This window comes from Struthio camelus, chromosome 16 (assembly GCF_040807025.1).
Source record: "Struthio camelus isolate bStrCam1 chromosome 16, bStrCam1.hap1, whole genome shotgun sequence".
In the NCBI taxonomy this organism is placed as follows: domain Eukaryota; kingdom Metazoa; phylum Chordata; class Aves; order Struthioniformes; family Struthionidae; genus Struthio; species Struthio camelus.
Window position 1 is genome coordinate 12,882,139 of NC_090957.1, and position 20,487 is coordinate 12,902,625.

The following is a 20,487-nucleotide window of genomic DNA, read 5'->3' on the forward strand; positions in this document are numbered from 1 at the left end:
AGTGGGTGCAGGAGCCGCAGCGTAGGGTAAACTTGGGGGGGGGGGGCGGGGGAGGGGGCTGGCAGGCTGCTCATAGCTGTTTGTGCTGATTTGATCCCCTCCGCGCCTGGCCAGCAAATAGGGTCACTGGTGGGCTCTGCTTGGGTGGGGAAAAGCCTGGCTGCAAATGTTTCCTCCTGACTTTTACTGTGCAGCTGTTGGCTGTGGCCTATAGCCATGGTGAAGGGTGCATGGCCTACTGGTGTAGTAAATGGTGTGTCCTTTGCATCGTATTTTCATATGCTAATGTTAACGTTTGAGTTTGAAGTGATGCACTAGGTATCATACAGCAGGTTTCAGTAGGGCCAATAGGCGCTGGTTGCAGTGTGTGTTGGAGCTGATGAGGCGTGAAGGAAAGGCTGCCTCCAGGCCATTTAGTAAGGACCTCTTTGCACAAATGTGATTAAATGACTATACCACCAGTCAGCCCAGGCCTACCCTGGTGAGGTGGTCACCTAAATATAGATAACAAACATTGGCTTATGCAAACCATGCTGGGCTTCACACAGTGAGGTGCTGCTCTAAGGGCAGCCTGGTGGTGCTAGTCAGTAGAGCAACCCTGTGCAAGCCCACGCAGCGAGGCTCTTGTCTGTTTGTCAGCATACAGAGGGCCTTAGTAAGCTCTCTAGGGATGCTTTAAGAAAAGAGACTGCTAGTGGAGCTGGCGATTTGGTATCTATTTATGGCTGTAGTCTGATACCTGATTGCGCCCTCAGCCAGGCGGTACCTGGCCTGCTAATGAGTGCTGTAACTCTTGCCACGATCAAAGAAAATGTGACCATGCATGCCATGTTAGCGGTTGCTGTTTGATGGTAGCTAGAGCAGTGAACTTCAAAGCTCAGCTGCTGGAACATCAGACTTTATAAAATTATGCTTAATCAAGTCATTTAAACAGTATGATTAAGCGGAAAGCCTGAGATGCTCTGCCAAAAGGTGGACAGGCTTTAACGTTTAAGCAGACAAAAACCGTTGTTTGCAGGGGTGGTCTACTGACTGCAGCATAGGCTGAAGGGAGGCACCAGGGCATTGAGGTCAACACACTCCACCAGTTATTGGCACTGGCCTGGTCCCTAAGTGTTGGTATCTGGGTCATGGTGGCACCCGGACTAATGCTGTCCAGTGCCACCATGGCAGATCAGGGCAGCAGAGCAAGTGTACTGGAGCTGAGCACTCCTAAACCACCAGGCCCAGCCCATCTGCTCTGGCTTTTGCCCACAGGTGAGCTGCTGCCCTCCTGTGAAGCCAACAGGCCCAGCTGGAGCAGGATCCCTGGAGAGAGCAGCCTCAGTGCCTACCATGCCAATTTTCCTGCCCTGCTTCCTCCCCTCAGTCTGAAGCACCCAGCCCATCACCACCACGTCAGCCTTCCTCGTGGGTCAGATCACTGAGTGCTTTCAGCCCTGGCACATGCTGCTGCTCTGTCATGAGAGGGCCTGGAGGCCACCTTGTGATCTCAGCTGAACCGGGTACGGAGCAGGACCTCATCACTGACTCCTGCCCCCACAGCTCTGCTCCTTGGCTGGATCCAGGCAGCCACCCCAGAGGAAAAAGGAGGCTGTCACCACATCACCACCACCCCTCTGCTCTAATCATGTTGTTACTTTTAGACTAGCTGCGGGCAGGCTGCTCTCTGAGTGCTACCCTCATCAGAGCTGTTTGTGGCCGGAGCAGCTGTGACACTGTTGGAGCTCAGAGGAGTGTTCTCCCCGCGACCAGCCCCACAGATGGCAACTGCAGGGGTCCGCAACCAGAGCAAGTGATGACACAGAAAAGGGAGGCAAGGGGTATGTTTTAAATACTTTTATTTCTTAATTTACATAAAGGTATATATTTGGCTTATTTCTCTTTTTCTTATACTCTGAGATTCACAATCAATTGCTCTTAAAAAATAAAATAGCCATTTGCTTCTGAAAGAAATCAGAAAACTATTTTATACTCCTCCCTTGTATAACAAGAAAATATACTATATACTCCCATACATCACATAGTAAAAGTGATTGTAAGTGCTGGTTTACCAAACAATAAAGCAAACAGAGAAGAAACCACATAATTAGGACAGAGAGTGCAGAGAGGAACTCTGCTTTCCAGAGTACATCCATTCATTTAATAGGGTTTTGTCAGCCTGAAGTTCATTCTTAGCTAGTATATAAAAGGCTAGAGGCTGTTGGGTTCACCCAGATTCTCGCTCTGTCAGAGATGGCGGCAGGAGGCATTACAGCTACTTGGGTTAGCAGCTTGCTGCTTTTTGGCCAATTTTCTTGCCTCTCTATGCAATTCCCATTACCTCTATTCCTCTTGCTGTGTACAAGCAGCCTAATCGCTTCTGCAGCGGGTGCATTGGTGCAAATGCAGCATTAGTGGTGGAGGAAGTTAATGATTACTTAAAAAAAAAAACATACCCTTTATGAAGTGGAGTAGAAGAAAGCCCTCATGATAAACTAAAGGGCTTTCTGTACCCTCCGCAGCGCGCTCTGGCCACCCTGCCCCTGCACACTCAGGCACAGACCCTGAGGAATGCGGCAGGCTGCCTGTGACACCGTCGGGCCCAAAGAGCGCTGAGCTGTTGGAAGGAGCCTGCACCTTGCGGCAAGGCATCCGAGATGATCGGCATTAAGGCAGAGGTGGGGAAGGAGCAGAGCGCTGCGGAAGGAGCAGTCGCAGCCCTGAGGGGCGGAGTGAGGCAGCAGGTACCGGGGAGCGCGGATGATGCACTGCAGCACCAGCTGATAAGCTGAGCACCTTTTCCCGCCCCTGGCTCCCTGGCCTGAGGAGATGCGTACGTGCAAGGAAGGGAGGACGTGCATAGTGCTTTCTCCCTTTTGGTAGTATTTTCCCATTTGTTTTCAAATGAAGTCAAGGGGTCCTTTTTATTACGTACGCTGATTTTCAGATATTCAGGTGCAGTCACTGATGTGCAAGAGTGGCTTTAAAGGTATTTCTGTTCTTATTGGGACTCTTGAATTTTATGTTGAAGTTTAGAACCACACACATAAATATACAGTCGTTCAGGTTATCAAGGTCAAGCAATGAGCTGGAACCTTGCTTCATTTGTTGTGATGGATGCTAAGATATGTGGATTCTTGCTTAAAAGCTAATTTATCTTTTCCCATTAACAACCTTTCTTTATTAAAAAAAAAAAAACAGAAATACTCATTTTAATGGGGCTGTTATTCAGCTTTGATATAAGTAGTATTTAAACTCAATAAATGGTCCTATTTGCAGGCTTTACTCGCATTCTAGAAATGCTTCCTGTGCATATACCAAATTTTTTTTCACTACTCCTGCACTGCTCCATGAGATCAACAACTAAAATTGCCCTAAAAGCTTCCACGCCTGATTACATCTATATCTACATAAAATTTTTACATGTGGAGTCATGAGGGAAACGAGCACAATACCGCATGCTAAGTCCAGAACTCCGCACGGGGTAATACAATATGCTAATGCATCTTTTAATAATGGGGAGCTTCCAACCTCTTCTAGAGTACAGATGCTGAAGTGCAAGTCGTGATTTTCTGAGAGTTACATACTGGTGGAAATGGGGCTACCTCCTTGGATGGGAACAGTATGTTGCAACCCAAGGAAGGGACTAATATGGAACATATGCCCACTTTCTGTTCAGTAATATGCATGTTTCATGCCCAGACTTGTACTTGTTAATGTCTTACTCCCAGGGACCTTTTATCTAAGTGTCCCTCTAAATAGACAGAATTCCTTATAAAAGGTCTAACTGAGCAGTTCTTCCAGCTTGGAATACAGATACAGAGCTAAAACAAGAAACACTTGCCAAGAAACCAACCTTTCAACTTCTGACTGATTGAATATGGGTCATCAGTCTGTACAGGGGCAGCAGCGTGTGCAGGGAGTAGAAAGGCAGTGCTTTCTTTCCCCTCTCCCGTTCATTCCACTTTGAGCACTCGTAGCTGTTGCCTTGCCTTCCCTCTCTTAGCCTGGCCCATGTGGGAGCAGGGATTCAGGGGTCTCTCCTTGAGGTGGACCTGCTGCAGGTAGGACTCACTTTTTCTGCTCCCTTCCATCTTTCCTTTTTAAAAGAAAAATCACAGCAATTTCCTCCATATTCCCAGCCTTCTGTAACAGTGCTGGGCTTTCCTAACCAGGATTGAAGCTTGTCATAAATAAGGAGAGCCAGTAAAATTACAAAAACTCAAGTTTCCTTTTCATTGTTGACTGCTGAGAATTAAGCTTTAGGACAATTCCTGACCTCTGAACTTTAGCAGGAATGCTTCATTTTGTTGGTGGTAAATGCTACTGATAAAAACTACTGCTGAAAGACAGCCTAGCAGAAAAACAATTTAGGAAATGTGGCTAGTCTTCCTTTGGTCTCTGAGATGAAGTGACTAATTGCTGGCTTGCCTTCTGTTTCTTTTTATACAGCTTAACTTCTAAACTGGGAATCAGAAATCCACATGCCTTTAAAGCCAGGCGTTTGGCTGCTGGACTACAGAGTCGGCATTTCCCCTACCAATGTAAATAGTGGCACGAGGTGGGAAATGAAGCATTGTTTTAGATTTGCTTTGCTTTATTATTTCTAGCAAGCATTTGCTGTTCTCCAGAGGATACCCAGAAGCTCGAGGAAAATTTCTGGCTCTAGTTGTTTAGCCAAACCTTAAAGCCATTGTTAAGGGATTTTAGGTGAAGAGCAGCCTTTGCAGAAGAGTCCTATTGAGTTTCATAAGGAGGCAACATTTACGTTTTATAGGAGCCACTGTTCAAACACATCTACCTCGGCAGAGATTGGCTCTTGCGGTGAGTGCTGACCAGTCTGCTGGTAACTGGAATTACTCACCATCTCTACTACTACAACTGTAGATCACTGCACATCCTGGAAGTGAATGGGAGATTTACTAACAGTACCTTCCCTTTGTCAACAAATTCATGCCACGTTCAGGACAGCCAGCTTCCAGACTTACTTGCATCCTATGCAGTCTTGGTTTGGCATTTCCTTTGCTGATTTAGTCCTACTTGCCCCCCAGCTATGGCCACTTTGTTAAACATGAGCACAAGAGTGAAGTACGTTCACCTATTAGAGGTGTGTGCCAAACGAGAGGGGAGAAACAAGGGGCTGGGGGATCACTGACCCAGTGCCCTTCTTCTGGAAGCCTGGCTCTTTCTCCAGGGCTCATGCGCTCCTTCTTTCCCCAGACTGTCACAGCTTCAAGCTGACATAGTATAAATTTGGCTTACGAAGGTCAAGTGCAGGAAACAAGACTCTTCTGTGAAATGGCAGACTGACCACTTTACAGAGGCACCTTACTCCTCTGCGTTTGAGAATCTAAAGGAGTTCAGACATTGGCTTCACATAGCAAATCTCAAGTGCATCTTCATTAAGATAAAAGTGACTACAACAGACACCCCAGTGCATATGCATTAAAACACATGTGTGCATTAAAAGCTAACCGTTGTTCCCAAGGGAACTGTAGAATATCAGCCACCTGCTTTGAAAATACTGACGGAGGGAGAATTAGCATGTACAATACGGGTAACATGATATGCATGTAAACAAAGCATGTCATCACTGGCACAGCAGTATTACAATACCAGGCCCTAGGTAAAGCAATTCAGCCGCATGGATTTTGGTATTTTAAAAACCTATGAACCTCCCAGGCAAGGCTGAATTTAGTATATTGAGCAAATGCTGGAGCCCCTAGGTATTTCTGTCCAAGGTCCTTCTAGGTCTTTCTGTAACAAATGCTCAGCCTCAAGGGACAAGTTGTCATCCCCTAGAAGCCTTCCTACAGTGCCCGATACCGGGGCGCTGAGATGAGGAGATTGTAGACATACTCATGTCTGATGTGGTTGCACAGGCAGCTCCAGATTTCCAATGTTTAAATAAAAATTGTTTATCTAAATATATATATATGTAGATAGATATCTGATATCTAATATCTTCAGTAGAGATAAAGCATCTTATGACATGTTTAAATTAAAAAAAATAATCTGACTTGAACCTTCAGTGTTAAAGAAAAGGTGATGTACAGAAAGGTCCCCAACTAGTGCAGTCTCTGGGTGCGGGACTGCTGGCAGAACAGCAGCATTCAATAGGACGGAAGTTGCCCTATAAATAATGCGTACTTCATTGGCTACAACTAAAACCGTATACACAATCTACAGTCACTCACTCGGGTAGCACATCGTGGGTCCAGCAGACAGTTGTTTTCGATGCTCAGAGGAACCTGTGAACGTCCATACGCTCAAGCAGCATTGCGTTCCAGGCTGCCCCGCTCATCTCCTGGCACCTGATCCCGCAGGCTGGAGCGGCGTGATTGGGTTGGCCCTGGATAACCCTTCCAGGATGGCATGGAGCTGGAGGGTCCACCGGTTTCCAGTACGGAAGGGCTTCAAGCTTGAGATCGGTGGTGTGGGAGCAGGAGTCCACATGTGGTTTCCTTTATTGGGAACTGCAAACAGGAAGAGAAAAAGGTGGTTAACAGGGCAGTCCCAGGAATTGATTGGTGATAGGGGCAGCATGCACCCAGGCTTTGTGGCAAAGGCCAGGCTAAGAGACCCCCCCCCACCCCTTGCCTCCGTGCAAGCTGGAGGATGTCACAGATTGAGTGGTGTGGAGACAGCAATTTGGGATGACCATAATCCTGTTGGCTTTTGGAGCAGGAAACCTAAAGATGATGTGACCAGGAAAAAAAATCTGCCAAAATTGCTGATCCAGTATGAGGTTTAGGCTGCTGCCCACAGTGTTTAAGGGTGTCAGTCATGTCTTGTTTATGTCATTTGTATAGGTACAACTGTTCGTGGTGTGGGTTGAAACAACTTAGGGACTAACAGCATTAATTTTTGGAAGACTGTTTTTAACACCCTCAGTTCACCAAAGAAAAGAGGCTGCTTTTAGTCATTCCACTGAAATAGATGCTCAAACTGTAGTCTTAGTCAGCCTTAGGAGCTAACTGAAACATTTGCTATTACTTGCTAGTAGCTCTTAGCAAGCAGAGAAGAGAAAACAGGGTTTTTTCCAGCTGCAAAACTATTTACTCTCTTAGATTTTTCTGCATCCCCTCTGAATGTGCTGTTTCACTGGAGGATAACCAAGAAAGATGCTTTTCCAGTGACTGTCTTCAGATTAGTCACCAAACTCAAAGGTCCCTAGAGACACGTCAAATTACCAAGAAACTGTATGAAATGTTATCAGGAAATCTAAATTGTACTGGAAAAATATCATATTAAAAATTAGCAGGGACAGGAAAATGGTATCTCCATTACCAGAAAAGGTCTCTCTGTGTTTGCAAATGATGCAAATTCCATGTAAAGATGTGGCAACAGCCACGACCCCAGTAGTGCTTTCCCTCCCGCCTGCCTTCTCAAATTGTCATTTTTCAAAACTGCATGTGCTGCGGAGTATCTAAGGGGCCAGCAGCTTTCCTCGATTATGTGGATAATCGGTTCTCTCACTGCAGGATATCCTGTGAGAGGTTCTGTGCTCCATGTTATTCAGGAAACTGTCCCTGACCTTAAAAATCAGTGATTGCTGGAGTATGGAGAAATTCCCTAAATGGCTGGCCTGGTTTCTCTCAACTGGTGTAAAACCGGACCAAAAGAGAAAAAAGTAGAGTGAAAAAACCTACATGGGCACAGGACCTAAGTGTTCAATTATAAGGTGAATCTCAGCAACATCATCTAATATATTCTCCCAGGCTTTTTGAGGCTTTTTTTTTTTTTAAAAACTTTGTCTAAAAACTGCTGATAACTGACAGTGTGCAAGTATACATCCAGCCCAGGGACTGCAAGGTACAGGCTAGCCTATTATATCCTTAACCTATATCAAAATATATTCCCCTCTGTGGAAATAACACATCTGCTGTACTAGAGATTGCATTAAATCACTTCCTCCTAAATGCCATTCTTAAGTGTGTTATTGAATTCTGATTTTATGATTAGTCTTTCAATGCATTTAATTTATGGGAAAGAAATCTCCTCTTCAAAAACTTGCTTCAATTAATTTTGGCTACGCTGACATGCTGGGAAGTGTTTATCAATTGTTGCAGCTCTGAGCTGCAGTGCTGCAATTGTTGGCTAGTGATAAAAATAGCATGAACACAAGGGAGGAGAACGGGCGGCAGGAGAAGGGCTCTCCCTCTGGCTCACTGCAAAGGCCTCAGATCTGTCACTCCGGATCAAGGGTTGCAGCGGTGACAATCCTAGCAACAACATGCACAAGTTCTTGCACTGTCAGAAAGCATTTTTCAGCAGAAAGGTTTCAGGTTGGAGTATTTCAGGAATGGTCATGTGCTAGAGAGCAGATGTTGGGCCAAGAGCAAAGCAGCAGCAGGTTTTATGTATGCACGATACTTTCAGGTGCAGCCTAAATTCTGGCTTTGGACAGTCGTACCTGCTGCTGTTCAAGTTGATAGGGGTTGACAGGGGTTACATGGGCTTATCCACTCAAAGAAGGGGACACCATGTTTCTGGAGGAAACTCAGTGCAACAAAGGACGCTTGACCCCTGGTTTCCCTGTTCTTGAGTTGTTCCTGTTTAGGTACAGGGCAGCAAAGGTGCAGCAGCCTGGCTGTGTAAGCTTAACCCCTTTCCACTTGACAAGAAAAGTAATGATTTGATATAGGAATTTTGCAGCAGCCAGGGGAGCTTGAAATTGGGGAAAGCTGTTATATATATTTGTACAGACAGTTAATGTGGCTTTAACCCTATCCCCTCTTGCATGGTTTTCTCTCCCTGCCCTCCAGCATTCAAGGCAATAACATTACAGTGGATTTCTCAGGATATGGTTCCACATCAGCTTCAGCTGTCCTGTGCATCATGTCCATCATTCCCCTGGTTTGCTTGCTTCTCCCCTCACATGGGTCAGCTGGGGAGTGAGTGGAGAGCTCATCAGGCTGAATACTTGCCCAACTGAAAAATAAAATATCTGTACACGTGCCTGCACAATATTGCTAGCTCAAAAAGAAGAGGGCTGCAGCACTGACAGCCAAGAAACGCGTTGATTTAACCTGACACCAACCTGCAGCCTAAAGAATCGTGTCCAGGCCCTCCTTCCCAGAGGGGTGCCCGTACCCTCGCTGTGAAGCACTGAGACACGGGAGCCTCATGTTTCTGCCTTTGCTGGCAAGCAATGGCACAAGGACGAGCATGTGGCCCTGCAGTGAAGGAAGGTATTCCAGCAAGCGGAGTGGCAGAAACGAGAACCTCCTCCCCTGCTGCCGCATCTGCATCCCCAGCACGACCCCAGGGAGAGACAGCAGCTGCTGTTTTGGGTCACTCACCGTCTCAGACTTTCACAGAGGCCGGCGGCATCACAAGTTGATTCACCCTGGTAGAGGGAAAACAAGAGTGACATGTGAGAGCTGCAATTAGCCAAGAAACAGACTCCTAAAAACCTACTTTCCTATTAAATCCAGGTCCCTGCTGCTTAACAGTTTCTAAAGAGAGAGGACATTAATAACCGTCCTGCACTATAATATAAAGCTGAAACTCTTTCCCTGTGGTGTTTGACAGCAATTCTGACGATTGCTGGAACATGCCAAGTAGCATTGCTGACACTAAACGACAAGGCTTCAGGAAGGCCCCAGAGGTGTTCAGACCTCTAGCACGCCTTTCCCTAAGCCAGTAAACAAGACTGTTTGCACAGTGGCTGTTGAACGGTGTCCTTCCGACTGACTGCAGAAACATAAATGGTCACCACTGATAAAATTTAAATCAAGAAGAAAGTAGCTGCCTTTCCGTTTGCAGCACTTGGAAGACCTGCTGCCGTTCCAGACAACTGCTGCCGCGCGCTCGAGGCTGCGGTGTCAGCAGGCAGGGGCTGTTCCCCGTGACGCGCTGGCCTGCCGGCAGCCGGGGCTCCGTGGGCTACCCGGGGAAAAGGCAGCAATGGTTTTACAAAGTCCGTCCCTCAGTCCTGCTCGGCATCTCAGAATGTGCCCGGCCCCATTCAGCCCTCCGCGTCAGCAGCCCGGTCCTGGGCCGGCCAGCCGCTGCGCTTAGCCGGCAGGGGAAGAACCAGCCTGAGGCACAGAAAAGGAGGCTGCTTGTACCGTTTGGCTGGGCTAACTTAAAAGAGCAAATCAAGTAAAAACTGAGGTGTTGCACATCTGAAAGGACTGAAGCAGAATTTTGCCATTAGATGCCAAAGCACATCCTCCTTTTTGAATCCCTGAAAAAACCTGAGCAGGCTTCCAGGGAGAATCGCAGCAACCGCCCCTACCTGCGGTACCACCAGGTAAAAACTCGTCAGTAAAACATCATTTTCCTTTGGAAAAACGCTGATTCACTAAAACTTGCGTGGATCTTCACCAAATTTCATACCTGACCCGAGACCTCTTTTTTGCTGGAAAGGGATGAAGCTGGATTCAGGCACATATACCAGGATGACTAGTAGTAACCAGCAGTTAGGGGACGACTTCCAAGGACAGTACAGAAATTTCTGCATCAAAAATGGGCCCTACTCCCAGTTCAGCTACAGCTCTCAACTTCTCACCGACTTCACAGAAAATTTGTCTCCAAGATGTACACACACCTCCTGTGCATTTTCTGCATCTCAGGAAAATAAACTGAAATATTGCTGATGTAGGAGCTGACCCACATTCCTTTGAAGCGTTATCTGCTGCGTTGGACATCACGTTCTACTGAACATTTTAACTGTGCTTTAATTATCAGAATACATCACAGATATAAAACATATTACCTCGTACTGCTATAATCAACTTTAGAAGTAGGAAGTAAACTATGATATTTTATGAAGCTATCATAGAATACTAAAACTCTAGATGTTTGGATGCTCTGTAATGTTGTTCGAAGGTAATGTCCCTTAACAAGTTACCCATTCCAAATTTTTACAAGCTACAGAACATATACCAAAAACATTAGTTTTGCCATTACATTATCCTAAGTGCAGAGAATCCACCTACGTTGCTGACAGATGAACCGTGAACACACAGACGACTTTGCCTCCTATATTACTTATTGTGCAGCCTGCTATGGTAGAAAACCTACCTCCCACATAAGTACTTATGTTATCGCAAGTCATCAGTTATTTGTTCTTCACATTTTAACACATTTCTCTCAACTTTTGCTTTATCTCCCTTTTACGGATGGGAACAGGCCTAGAGCGGCCAGTCCTCAAACGCGCACAGAAGACTGCAGAGGAAATCAGACCCCACAAGACTTTTGAGAACCTCCTAGCGAGAGAAAAGACTTTCAGGGTTCACATGGGAAGCTTAGTGGGCAAAAGCGAGAGCCAAAATAGTCTCCCAGATGTCAGTTAGAGCAGTCTTCACTCTCTGAAGCGCTCTGTTGAGCTCCCTTGTTTAGCGCACTTACTGGCAGGGTCACCGGCTTACACACAGCCTGATTTCAGTGAGGCTCAGCCTATGGGTGCTGGGAGGTCAGCTGTGATTTTTTTTCTTTTTTAAGCAAAAATGCTAATAATAAATTTTAGATTCTCTTAGTTGGTGAATCGTCGTACTTGGACTTAAGCTAAAACAGCTCAAGAGCATCTAAACCCCCACTGAAGTGCCACTTGCCTTTCTAATAATGATAATCCCACACTGAATAGGTTGTCGCTTCCGATTTGGGGCTATCTGCTGACTAAACATTGGTTCCTAAATTGTTCTGTTTTGTCTGCAGTGTTTTCTCAAGACTGTGACTGTTTTCATTTCTTGAAGAGAGCGGGGTGGGAACCACTCTGTTGCTTCCTGAGGGGGAGGAAACTTGCCCAAATTGCCTCTCCAGAACAGAAGCTGCACAAACTTTTTTGGTTGTTTGTACAGATTCCTCCAGCAGTTAAAAATGAGGCTGACTCCTTCTCACACCATCATTTCCTCCCCTGTCAAACCCAAATACTTCTCCTAGATCCTATCAAACCATTTCCATGTAACGTGACAGCATCTATAATTCTGAAGTATTTATAAGGCTGTCTGTTTGATATGAAACTACACGCTCTAATGCTGTTAAATATTTATAGCATGTAAAAAGGATCTAATTTCACAGCACCTCAGCCTGAGAGAGAATTGTACAAGAAAAAAGACCAATTTAAGATAGCAGATGAGTGGCCAGGACCTTTTACAGGTCAGCTATGCTCTCATTTCATTCAGTTTTAGGAACTGTGCAGAGATTATTCTCCAGATGTCTTACCCCTTTCAGTCTAGCTGGTCACAAAGCTGACAGATCTTGGAAATCACAGTTTCTAATACAGTCACCACTGCTCTACAGTTCCTAGCCCAGCCTGGGCCTTACGAAGCTTTTGGAAGAGGTTTTGCTTCCTGCATCCAATCCAAGAGTGCCCTGCTCCATCCTATACCAGCAAGATCAACCCCCAAATTTCCCTTCCCACCTGCAGCTCAATCTGTTCCAGCAATTTAAGGTGAAGTTGTGAAACTGGGGGTTATATAGCCCACAGACTTTCCATGAGATCTAGGATACCAAATGGTTCAAGCTCCATGAATTTATCATCTCTGTTTGAGATAAAACTCCTGCGAGTGACAGCATGCCAAGAAAGAGACCACAGTGAGGCTAGTCTCCGAGCACCGTCGCGCACAAGACTCCTAGAGAAAAGCTGTGCTTATATAAAGCAGGGCAGAGTGCCTTTGTGAATGCTACCACTGCCATTTAATGTTGTTTCATACATTGATTAAACAACAGAAATATTTTAGTATCATACAGACTTCCAATGATCCCGTTTTCTTGCTATCTAAACAAGTCACACTCTGGCTTTGGTAACAGAGTAAAGGAAGCGTATTAGGAAATAATGCTCTTAATTTTTTCCAGCCAGTACTTTACATCACTTAATTTTTATGACCAATAATAAAATTCTTCAGTGGGGTCCGTCTAGCCTACAAATAACTCACTGTTTGAATAGCTAGAGCTCATTCAGCAGTCAGAGTACTACTGGGGCAGCTGGATCACTGTACTTAACAGCAGCAACTCCTGCCTGTGATTAAGGATCCTTCTGGTGCCTTCATTTCACTGTGAAGACTTCTGTGTTTCTCAAGTACCATGCAATATGCTATAAAGTGTCCATTTGAAGCAGAGCTTTAGGAAGGGATACCAATATAACAGCCAGTAATGGTGCCCTTCAGCAGATTCCAGCAGATTCCTGGCTAAATTTTCTCAGACATTGCTTGGGGTAAACATTTGTTTAATTAGCAGACAGATTTTGAAATCTGTTTGGGAAGTGTTTATCTGTGAAGCAGGTCTGATGACTGGCCTTAGCAGAAGGAAGGGTAAGACCTGCTACTAAAGCTAGGATAGGAAATGCAAGGCCTAACTGAGGGTTTTGGTGAGAGCCATGAACACTGGAAGCACCATAGCTTGGGCAGCAGCCAGTTGTTCCTCCCAGGATTACTGGGAGGCTGAGGCACGTGCCTTGTGAGCACACTGAAACTGGAAATTTTAGGTGATGAGATGTTCACATGCACAGGCATCCTTGAAATGTAATGAGATTTTATGGCCTTAAATCTATAAAAAGCAAATATTTTCTTTAAATACTGCAGCTAATTGAAGGGTCTTTTGTGCTCTTTTGCATCAAAGCTTAAGAGGCAATGACACCCTCCACTTGCGTATCAGGGTGATGAGCAGCCCAGCCCAGGGCAGTCTTCTGCAAACCTGGCCCTGACGCTGCTGTCTGCACCTGTGCGAGAAAAAGAGAGGCTGAGGATTATCGATTGAAGCCCCACATCCGTATGACTTGGGGATGTCACAGCGAATTTTATGAACTGATAAATGAACACAGGAGGTTACGTGCATGAGAGGTTTGCTCATGCTGTTGTTATCACTGTATCCTTGCAGGTACGCAACCAAACAGTTTCAGCGTGGAGAGCTGGGACATCCTTTCACCTTGGGTTTCTTGAACTTCGGATGGACGCAAGCTCAAGACCATCAGGTAAGTTAAAATACTGGGGTAGAAGCAATGCTGTCACTGTGGTCTCCCTGGCACTTGGGACAAATATACTTGAAGCTGAAAGGAAGAGAGGGAAGTCCCCTAAGGCAGAAGAGCATAAAGTGGGCCTAGGCACTGGCAAAGCCTCCCCTCTGCACAGTCAACACCTCCTCGTTTACCAGGTGTGATTCAGAAGTGGGGAGAAGTTAAAAAAGCATACGTTTCGCAGGCTCAGCTAACTTCATCCATCACCTTGTTATTGCACAGATCACTTGCATTAAGTAAATCCTTGCTCAAGCCAACTGCCAAGACGCATTAATGTTTTGGGAGAATAAAGGAGGGAAATGGACACAAGTTTACAGACCATCCCACGCATATTTTCCACCACTCTCTAGATACTGTCAACACCCTCATAAACACAGTCAGCTCCAAGAGGATTTAAAGCTTATTGGAGTTAGCCTGCCAGCAATACAAACAGGTATCAGAGGAGCAGGAAATACTACGTTAAAAACACAAACAACCCCCCCCATAAGTTATCCCACCTCATTCATACTCTACACAGACCCTAGTGCTTTGTCTCACCAATACGTCACCACAGAGGGATTTATAGTTGCATTTGACTGGATTTTTGTCACATTTCCCTAGAGCACTTTGAATCAGTCAAACTCTATTAAATGCACCAAGTCTCATCTAGTAATGCACAACGCTAACGAGGCCGTGCGTATGGGCACTGAGTTCGTGGAAAGACCGCTGCCCTGAAACAAATCAAAGTAGTCTATGGACATTCTACCTTCTATTATTAATTTGGTCACTGTAGAAGCCAAATCCAGCTGTCTTATCTGCTGCAGAGTGTTCTTTCAACTTGACTCTCTACCACATTTCTGTGCGTAACGTATTGGTTCCAGCAATGCACCATCCTTTTGCCAGACCCTTCACCAATAGCCTAAACCAGCAGGGCAGCGACCCCACTTCAAGTATGTACGTTTCAATCCCTTCATTGCATAGATGTTTTTTTTTTAAATCAAGCAACGCAGAACATAAATGTGTAAACCACTACTGTCCTCCAGTGACAAAGGATAGCTGTGGCTTTCCCCTGCAATGGGTAGGAGCTGGATTTGGTTCCCTGCTCTATAACAGCCTGGGAAGCTGAACACACTGGTTTGTCCACCTGTGCCTCTATCCCCTTCCAAAAAAAGAGCATTTAACCTTAATAAAACTGCTTACCTCCTGAAGAGGGTGCAAGAAGAGCCAAATTATGGATTGCTTTCAGAAAACATATGTTTTAATGGAACTCAAGCTATTTTGATCATTAAGTCAGTAACTTGGGGACAAGACACACAAGATTAACAGCATGCATTTCTGCACACTGAATTCAGTGCTTTGATTTAAAAAGCTTCCAGTATGCTGCAGCTTAAAAGGATGACTGAAGAGGCATGAAAGTTGAGCAATAATAATACATCAACCTAGAAAGAGCCCAGTAAGTGGCACAGGGACAGAAGTGGCACAGGGACAGGATTGGCACAGCTAAAAATAGTCCATGCACTGAGCTTCCTAATGCATCATGACGGGTTCATCCAGCCTCCCAGGAACAGGGTCTGCTTGATGAAGCCGAGGTCAGTTTGCTAAAGAAAAAAGACACTAAGCACAATGCTAAAAATTGTTTACAAAGAAGCAGACAAAGGAATAGGGTGTGTTGGAGTGGAAAACCATTGCTTAATTTAGCTCTGCTGGCTGCTTATGCTTATTTATTTCTAGCTAGAAAGGAACTCTGGCGCTTGTGTTAAAATATATGTATGTATGTATGTATGTATGTATGTGTATGTATATGTATGTATATATGTATGCATACACACACACACGTACGTAAAACCTCCTCAGACAAGGCTCAAATAGGACATAGTTGTGGGCAGCCCTCCTGACAGCCATTGGCACACAGGTCCCCTTCCTTTTGGGAACAGAAACGGTGAATCATTCTATACTGAGCAGCAGCCCTGCCGGGGGGCAGCCCTATGGGAGCTTCACGCTGGTGCTGACAGGTGCTCCAGCAGCTGCACCGAATTGGCTCAAAAGCCCTTTGCTTCCTGCACGTCAGTGGATTTAGTGAACGGAATATGACGATCACGTAGAGCAAATGCTTTTTTTTTTTTTCCTCTTTTTTCAGTATAGTCCCTCAAAGCTGCGCTGAGTCTGTGAGGAGCTGTGGATTTAATCCAGGTGCTGAGCACATTTGTCTCTAGAGGAAGAAACACAGGTCACTTTCTATTTTTCCTCTTTTGCAGATCTTGACAGAGAAGAAAACTGGCATACAGGAAACGATCAATAGCCCAGGCAGCTGCAGCAGAGCAGTTCTGAAGACGAGAGGTTAACAGCACTCGTTAGGTATCAAGGATCTGGAGGGAAACCAACTCCAGAGATGAGCCTGCTTTACTGCTCTGCAGTAGTAGGCTACCGAAGCTGTGTCTCTCTAAATCCCGCAAAACCGCGCCCGAGTCTGTCCCTGTATATATAATTCCACCATATAACGATGGCCTCAGAATTAAGGTGGTGGGAGTTTTAGCGCTGAGGAAGATATAGGTAACGTCATACTCTCACGTCCGTTGAAATAACGGAGGAAAGAGGGAGTAGAGGGTCTTGCTTTTTTCTTGGCATGATTTAATAGGGAAGGAGATAATACTTGACATATAAAACCAGATTTGATCTAATTAAATCTTCAAACAAAACCATCCTTTAGAACTTCCTGATGCCACTTGATTAGAAACATATTTACAACCCTCCAAAATAACTGCCCCATGATACAGCTCTCTTTTCAGCAAACCTCTAAGCTACCAGGTACAGGGAACATTGCACTGTAACAGTCTGGGCAGGCCCTGTCTGGCACGTAGTAATGGTCTGGCAGCATCTTTAGGAATGACCAAGCCAGAGCACTTACAATTCCTTGTAGAAGTAATGGAAGCAATGAGCCAACCATTCTGTCCCTGTTTCACTAAAAGATGCCACACAGGCCAAGGCCCCAGCCACAATTAAATTATGCTAACACATCCACGATCACAGCTTGCAAAAAATCTGCCTTGCCAAACACGCCTCGTCCAGAACCAGAGTGCACAAGTCCACTGATTTCTGTTATACTAAGAGTGAATTTGTCTATTATTAAAACTGTTGCCTTGAATATGAGTATGTGATTCTCCACATGAAGAGGTCATCTACTGCTGATAAAAGTGAATGCTTTCATAATATGTTCTGTAACAGCGACAGGCTTCAGGAAACGGACTGGCAATGCTGAATTTTTCATGATTTGTTCTTCTATTTCCTTGTGTCAGGAAGGGTTTCTGGCTTGGAAGGCTGCCTTCTGTTCAGTTGTTCCAGCCACCTGCATGGGCGCCAATCAGATTTCATATCTGTGCCCGGGTGCCCTTAGCAAAGAAACTCTCTTAGCATGAGTTTAAAATATCTTCCTCTGCGGAAAGTCTTTGCATGCCAAGAACTGTCCTTTGCAATGACGATGCATCATATTGAATCTATTGTGAGCATATGGTTTTATGGGTAAGTGCTTTTAATCCTCTTTTACAGAGGATGGGCATTTTAGGGATAGCATCCATCTTCCCAAAGGTCACAGCAGAGAGTCGGTAGCCAAGATGGCACTAGGCCTCCAAGGAGTTCCTGATCTGGTGCTCTTCTAGGACAAATAAGCTTCGCCTTCCCATAACTTCAGACTATATACATAGAGAAATTCTCTCGCTGTAGAGCCACACTTAAGTAGGTAGGAATGGTCTAGGGGTATTGTTTTCCTTTCTCCCTGGCACAGGGGAGTCATCTCTACAGGGCAGTATTGAAGGGCTTGGAGAACCATGAAGCTCTGCCCACAGCCTCTGCCACAGCTTGCAGTTAGCAAGAGCTATGCCAACACCAGCTGGCTCAGTCCTTCTGCCTGTGCTTAAGCAAACCTCCTGCTGCCAACAATTAACTTGAACAGCATATTTCAAACGCCGTGAGCGCTTTGCCTGAGTAAGGACCACAGTTCAGCTCAACATGTCTTGTGAACAACCATACTGACCTTTGACAACTTCCTAGATAACCCGCAGGAAATCCGCAAGTCAACTACAGCGACAGAACAACACAGCATTTTTATGATATGAGACTGTATTTTCCATCTGCACCAAATCAGCAGCTCCCATTGAGGAAAGCAAATTAGCATTAACAATTCAGCCAATCCCAAGCCATTACATTCTTATATCTGCCAGCTGCATTTATGGAGTTACAAACATAGCTAGCAAACAGGGGAGAAAAAACAACTTTACCAGCAGGGTTTTTCCACCAGTACTAAAGCTACCTACACTTTCATCACCTCTTCCCTTTATGTTCCCAATCTTCAGTTTCATATGAACCATTTGATACTCTAACCTTATTCCATCTGCAGTCTATGCATCTTTATCATGTCATCCTCTAATTTCTAACACATGCTCCTTGACTCTTCCTCCATCATCACAGATCTTCTACGTCCTAATCTGAACTCTTTGCTCTAAGTTTCACATGCCTTCAAAGGCCAAGGGCATCTTATCTAGGCTAGAAAGCACTGTGAGGCTATATTAACTATAGGAAGGGTTTTAGTATTGTTCCTCTTTTGTAAAGTAAAAAAAACCAAGCAATGCAATTGTGTTATTCCCCATAAATAGCTGAATATCAGAAGTAACAGCATCAGCAACATCAGCAACTGTTCCTCAAATGTCCCTTTTTAGGAGCTGTGTGATTACATCCTGTAACTGGCTCTGAAAGCCTCAGATTGGAACTCTGTTTCAATGCAGTACTGAAACATTTCTCTAAAATAAGTGTCCAGCTTCTTAAAAGAAAAAAAAAAAACCCTCTTAAAACATTACATGGAAGAAATGTACTTTTCAGCAGTACAAACTACCGGAATGGGACATGTTGCATCAGTCTAACATATCAGCTTAATATCTGTACCACTATTAATGGGGGGAAGCCTATCCTGTGCTGGCAACAACATGGGGTCATCTGATGGGTCTTTCCTGTCTCTAACTGCTGCCACAGAAAAATCAGAGAAAGGAGGGCTGACAACTCTGCAAGTCCTTCCCCTGCCCCACATAATAGAATCTGCAAAGCAAAAATAAGGTCAGACACCTTTAAATTGCTGCAATAGGAGAGCTGGGAGATCATTTTATATCTAGTTCTAGAAAAGGCTAAAAATAAGCCTGACATGAAGCAGAAGACAGAGTCTGAAAATGGATTATTCTCATTTTTCCTGTAATGTAATTTGCAGATGTGCCATGTTTAAGACAGCAGAAGAGGTGTATGGACTAGCAATTGTTCATTCTGCGTCTTGCACTATCTAATCTGCAATATAAGAATATTCTTTCTAGTGTTTGTTCCAAGCATTTTAAAAATGAAATGTTAATCACCATTGCTACTCAGCTAGAGTTTCCACACCTGATAAAGGCATTAAGAATTAAAAAAAAAAGTCTTATTAAATGTTTACTTTTAATTTTTAAGAGGGAAAGAAAACCTATCAGAGTTGTTCAAGAAGCTTGACACTTTACTAGTCGTGAACCATTTCTGCTTGCAGGTCTCTCTGAAGTGCTGAGTGCTAGCTAAATACCTATATTCTTTTGTTCTGACCAGCTGCATCAGTGCAGTTATTTATTCCTGTTCATGTCAGCACCAGGGAAATATGCTGCAGTTGCATCCTGCTGCCTGATCTGCATTGCTGTATCTTTGGCGAAAATATCCAGCATATACTATGCAGAATGCAGAGAGAGATGAACAAGTATGAACTCTGGATGTCCATCCAGGGCATCTTTTTGTACCTCTGGAAGGGTATGGGAAAGCACAGAAAATCTCATGCTTTCAGGTATAAGATCAGCACTTAAGTAAAAAATATTCACTAAAAAAAACCCCCACACCTCTTTGAGGAAGAGGGGTAGATTTTCCCACACCCGCACAGGGTGATGTTTCCCAGGAAACACCTTGGTGGGTTTGCCTTCAACAAGTGGAAGCGGCTGTTGTTGGAGAGGGGACACTGGACTGCAGAACCACCCTACGTCTGCTGCAGAGCGTCAGTGATCCCTGGGTCTGTGACCCAAGAATCATTGCTCAGCAAAGCTCCAGCTGCTTAACTCACTCATGCCAGAAAAGAACCAGATTAACTGCTAATTACATGACAGTGATTTATATGCCCTGGCACCCAAAACTTGTCATGACTTGGGGAAAGGTCATATTTTTATTCCTTTTCATAATAAAAAGGATACTTTCTTCCTAATTACTGGTGAAGCCATTGCTTCTGGCAAGTACTAATGTAGGCAGTTCTGCATCTCTAGGGTGAAGCTTTGTTTTGTCAAGTTACATGAATTATGAGTGAAGAAGAGGACACAGACAGGCCACAGATGCAATTCTCAGCAGCACCAAGCTTCTACTTCCAACCAGTGAAGTACCTGAAATGCTGCTGGCCCCTGAATGTTGCCTCCTGGCTGAGGCAACTGCCAAGGCTGCTCCGGCTGTACCAGTGCCGGAGCCAGAGAGCAAGAGGGACGTCGCTACATTTCTGATCTGTTTTTGCAGGGCTCCACCGTGGCCAGATA

The 20,487-nt window shown here is 44.9% G+C and overlaps 1 protein-coding gene across 5 annotated transcripts in view; it reads right to left on the reverse strand.

Moving 5' to 3' along the window:
• Positions 1 to 1,838: 1,838 nt before the first annotated feature.
• The window catches only part of LOC104146252 (SPNS lysolipid transporter 2, sphingosine-1-phosphate), a 143,471-nt gene continuing 124,822 nt past the window's right edge, over positions 1,839 to 20,487 (reverse strand). For all 5 annotated transcript variants that reach the window (XR_011134855.1, XR_011134856.1, XR_011134854.1 and 2 more), the window contains 2 exons: positions 9,288 to 9,334; positions 1,839 to 6,458 (listed from right to left, as the gene is read on the reverse strand). Coding sequence is in view for 2 of the 5 variants with exons in the window: in XM_068910103.1 (XP_068766204.1) it covers positions 9,292 to 9,334 (43 nt within the window). In the remaining 3 variants the exon portion in view is untranslated. The remainder of the gene's footprint in view (positions 6,459 to 9,287; positions 9,335 to 20,487) is intronic.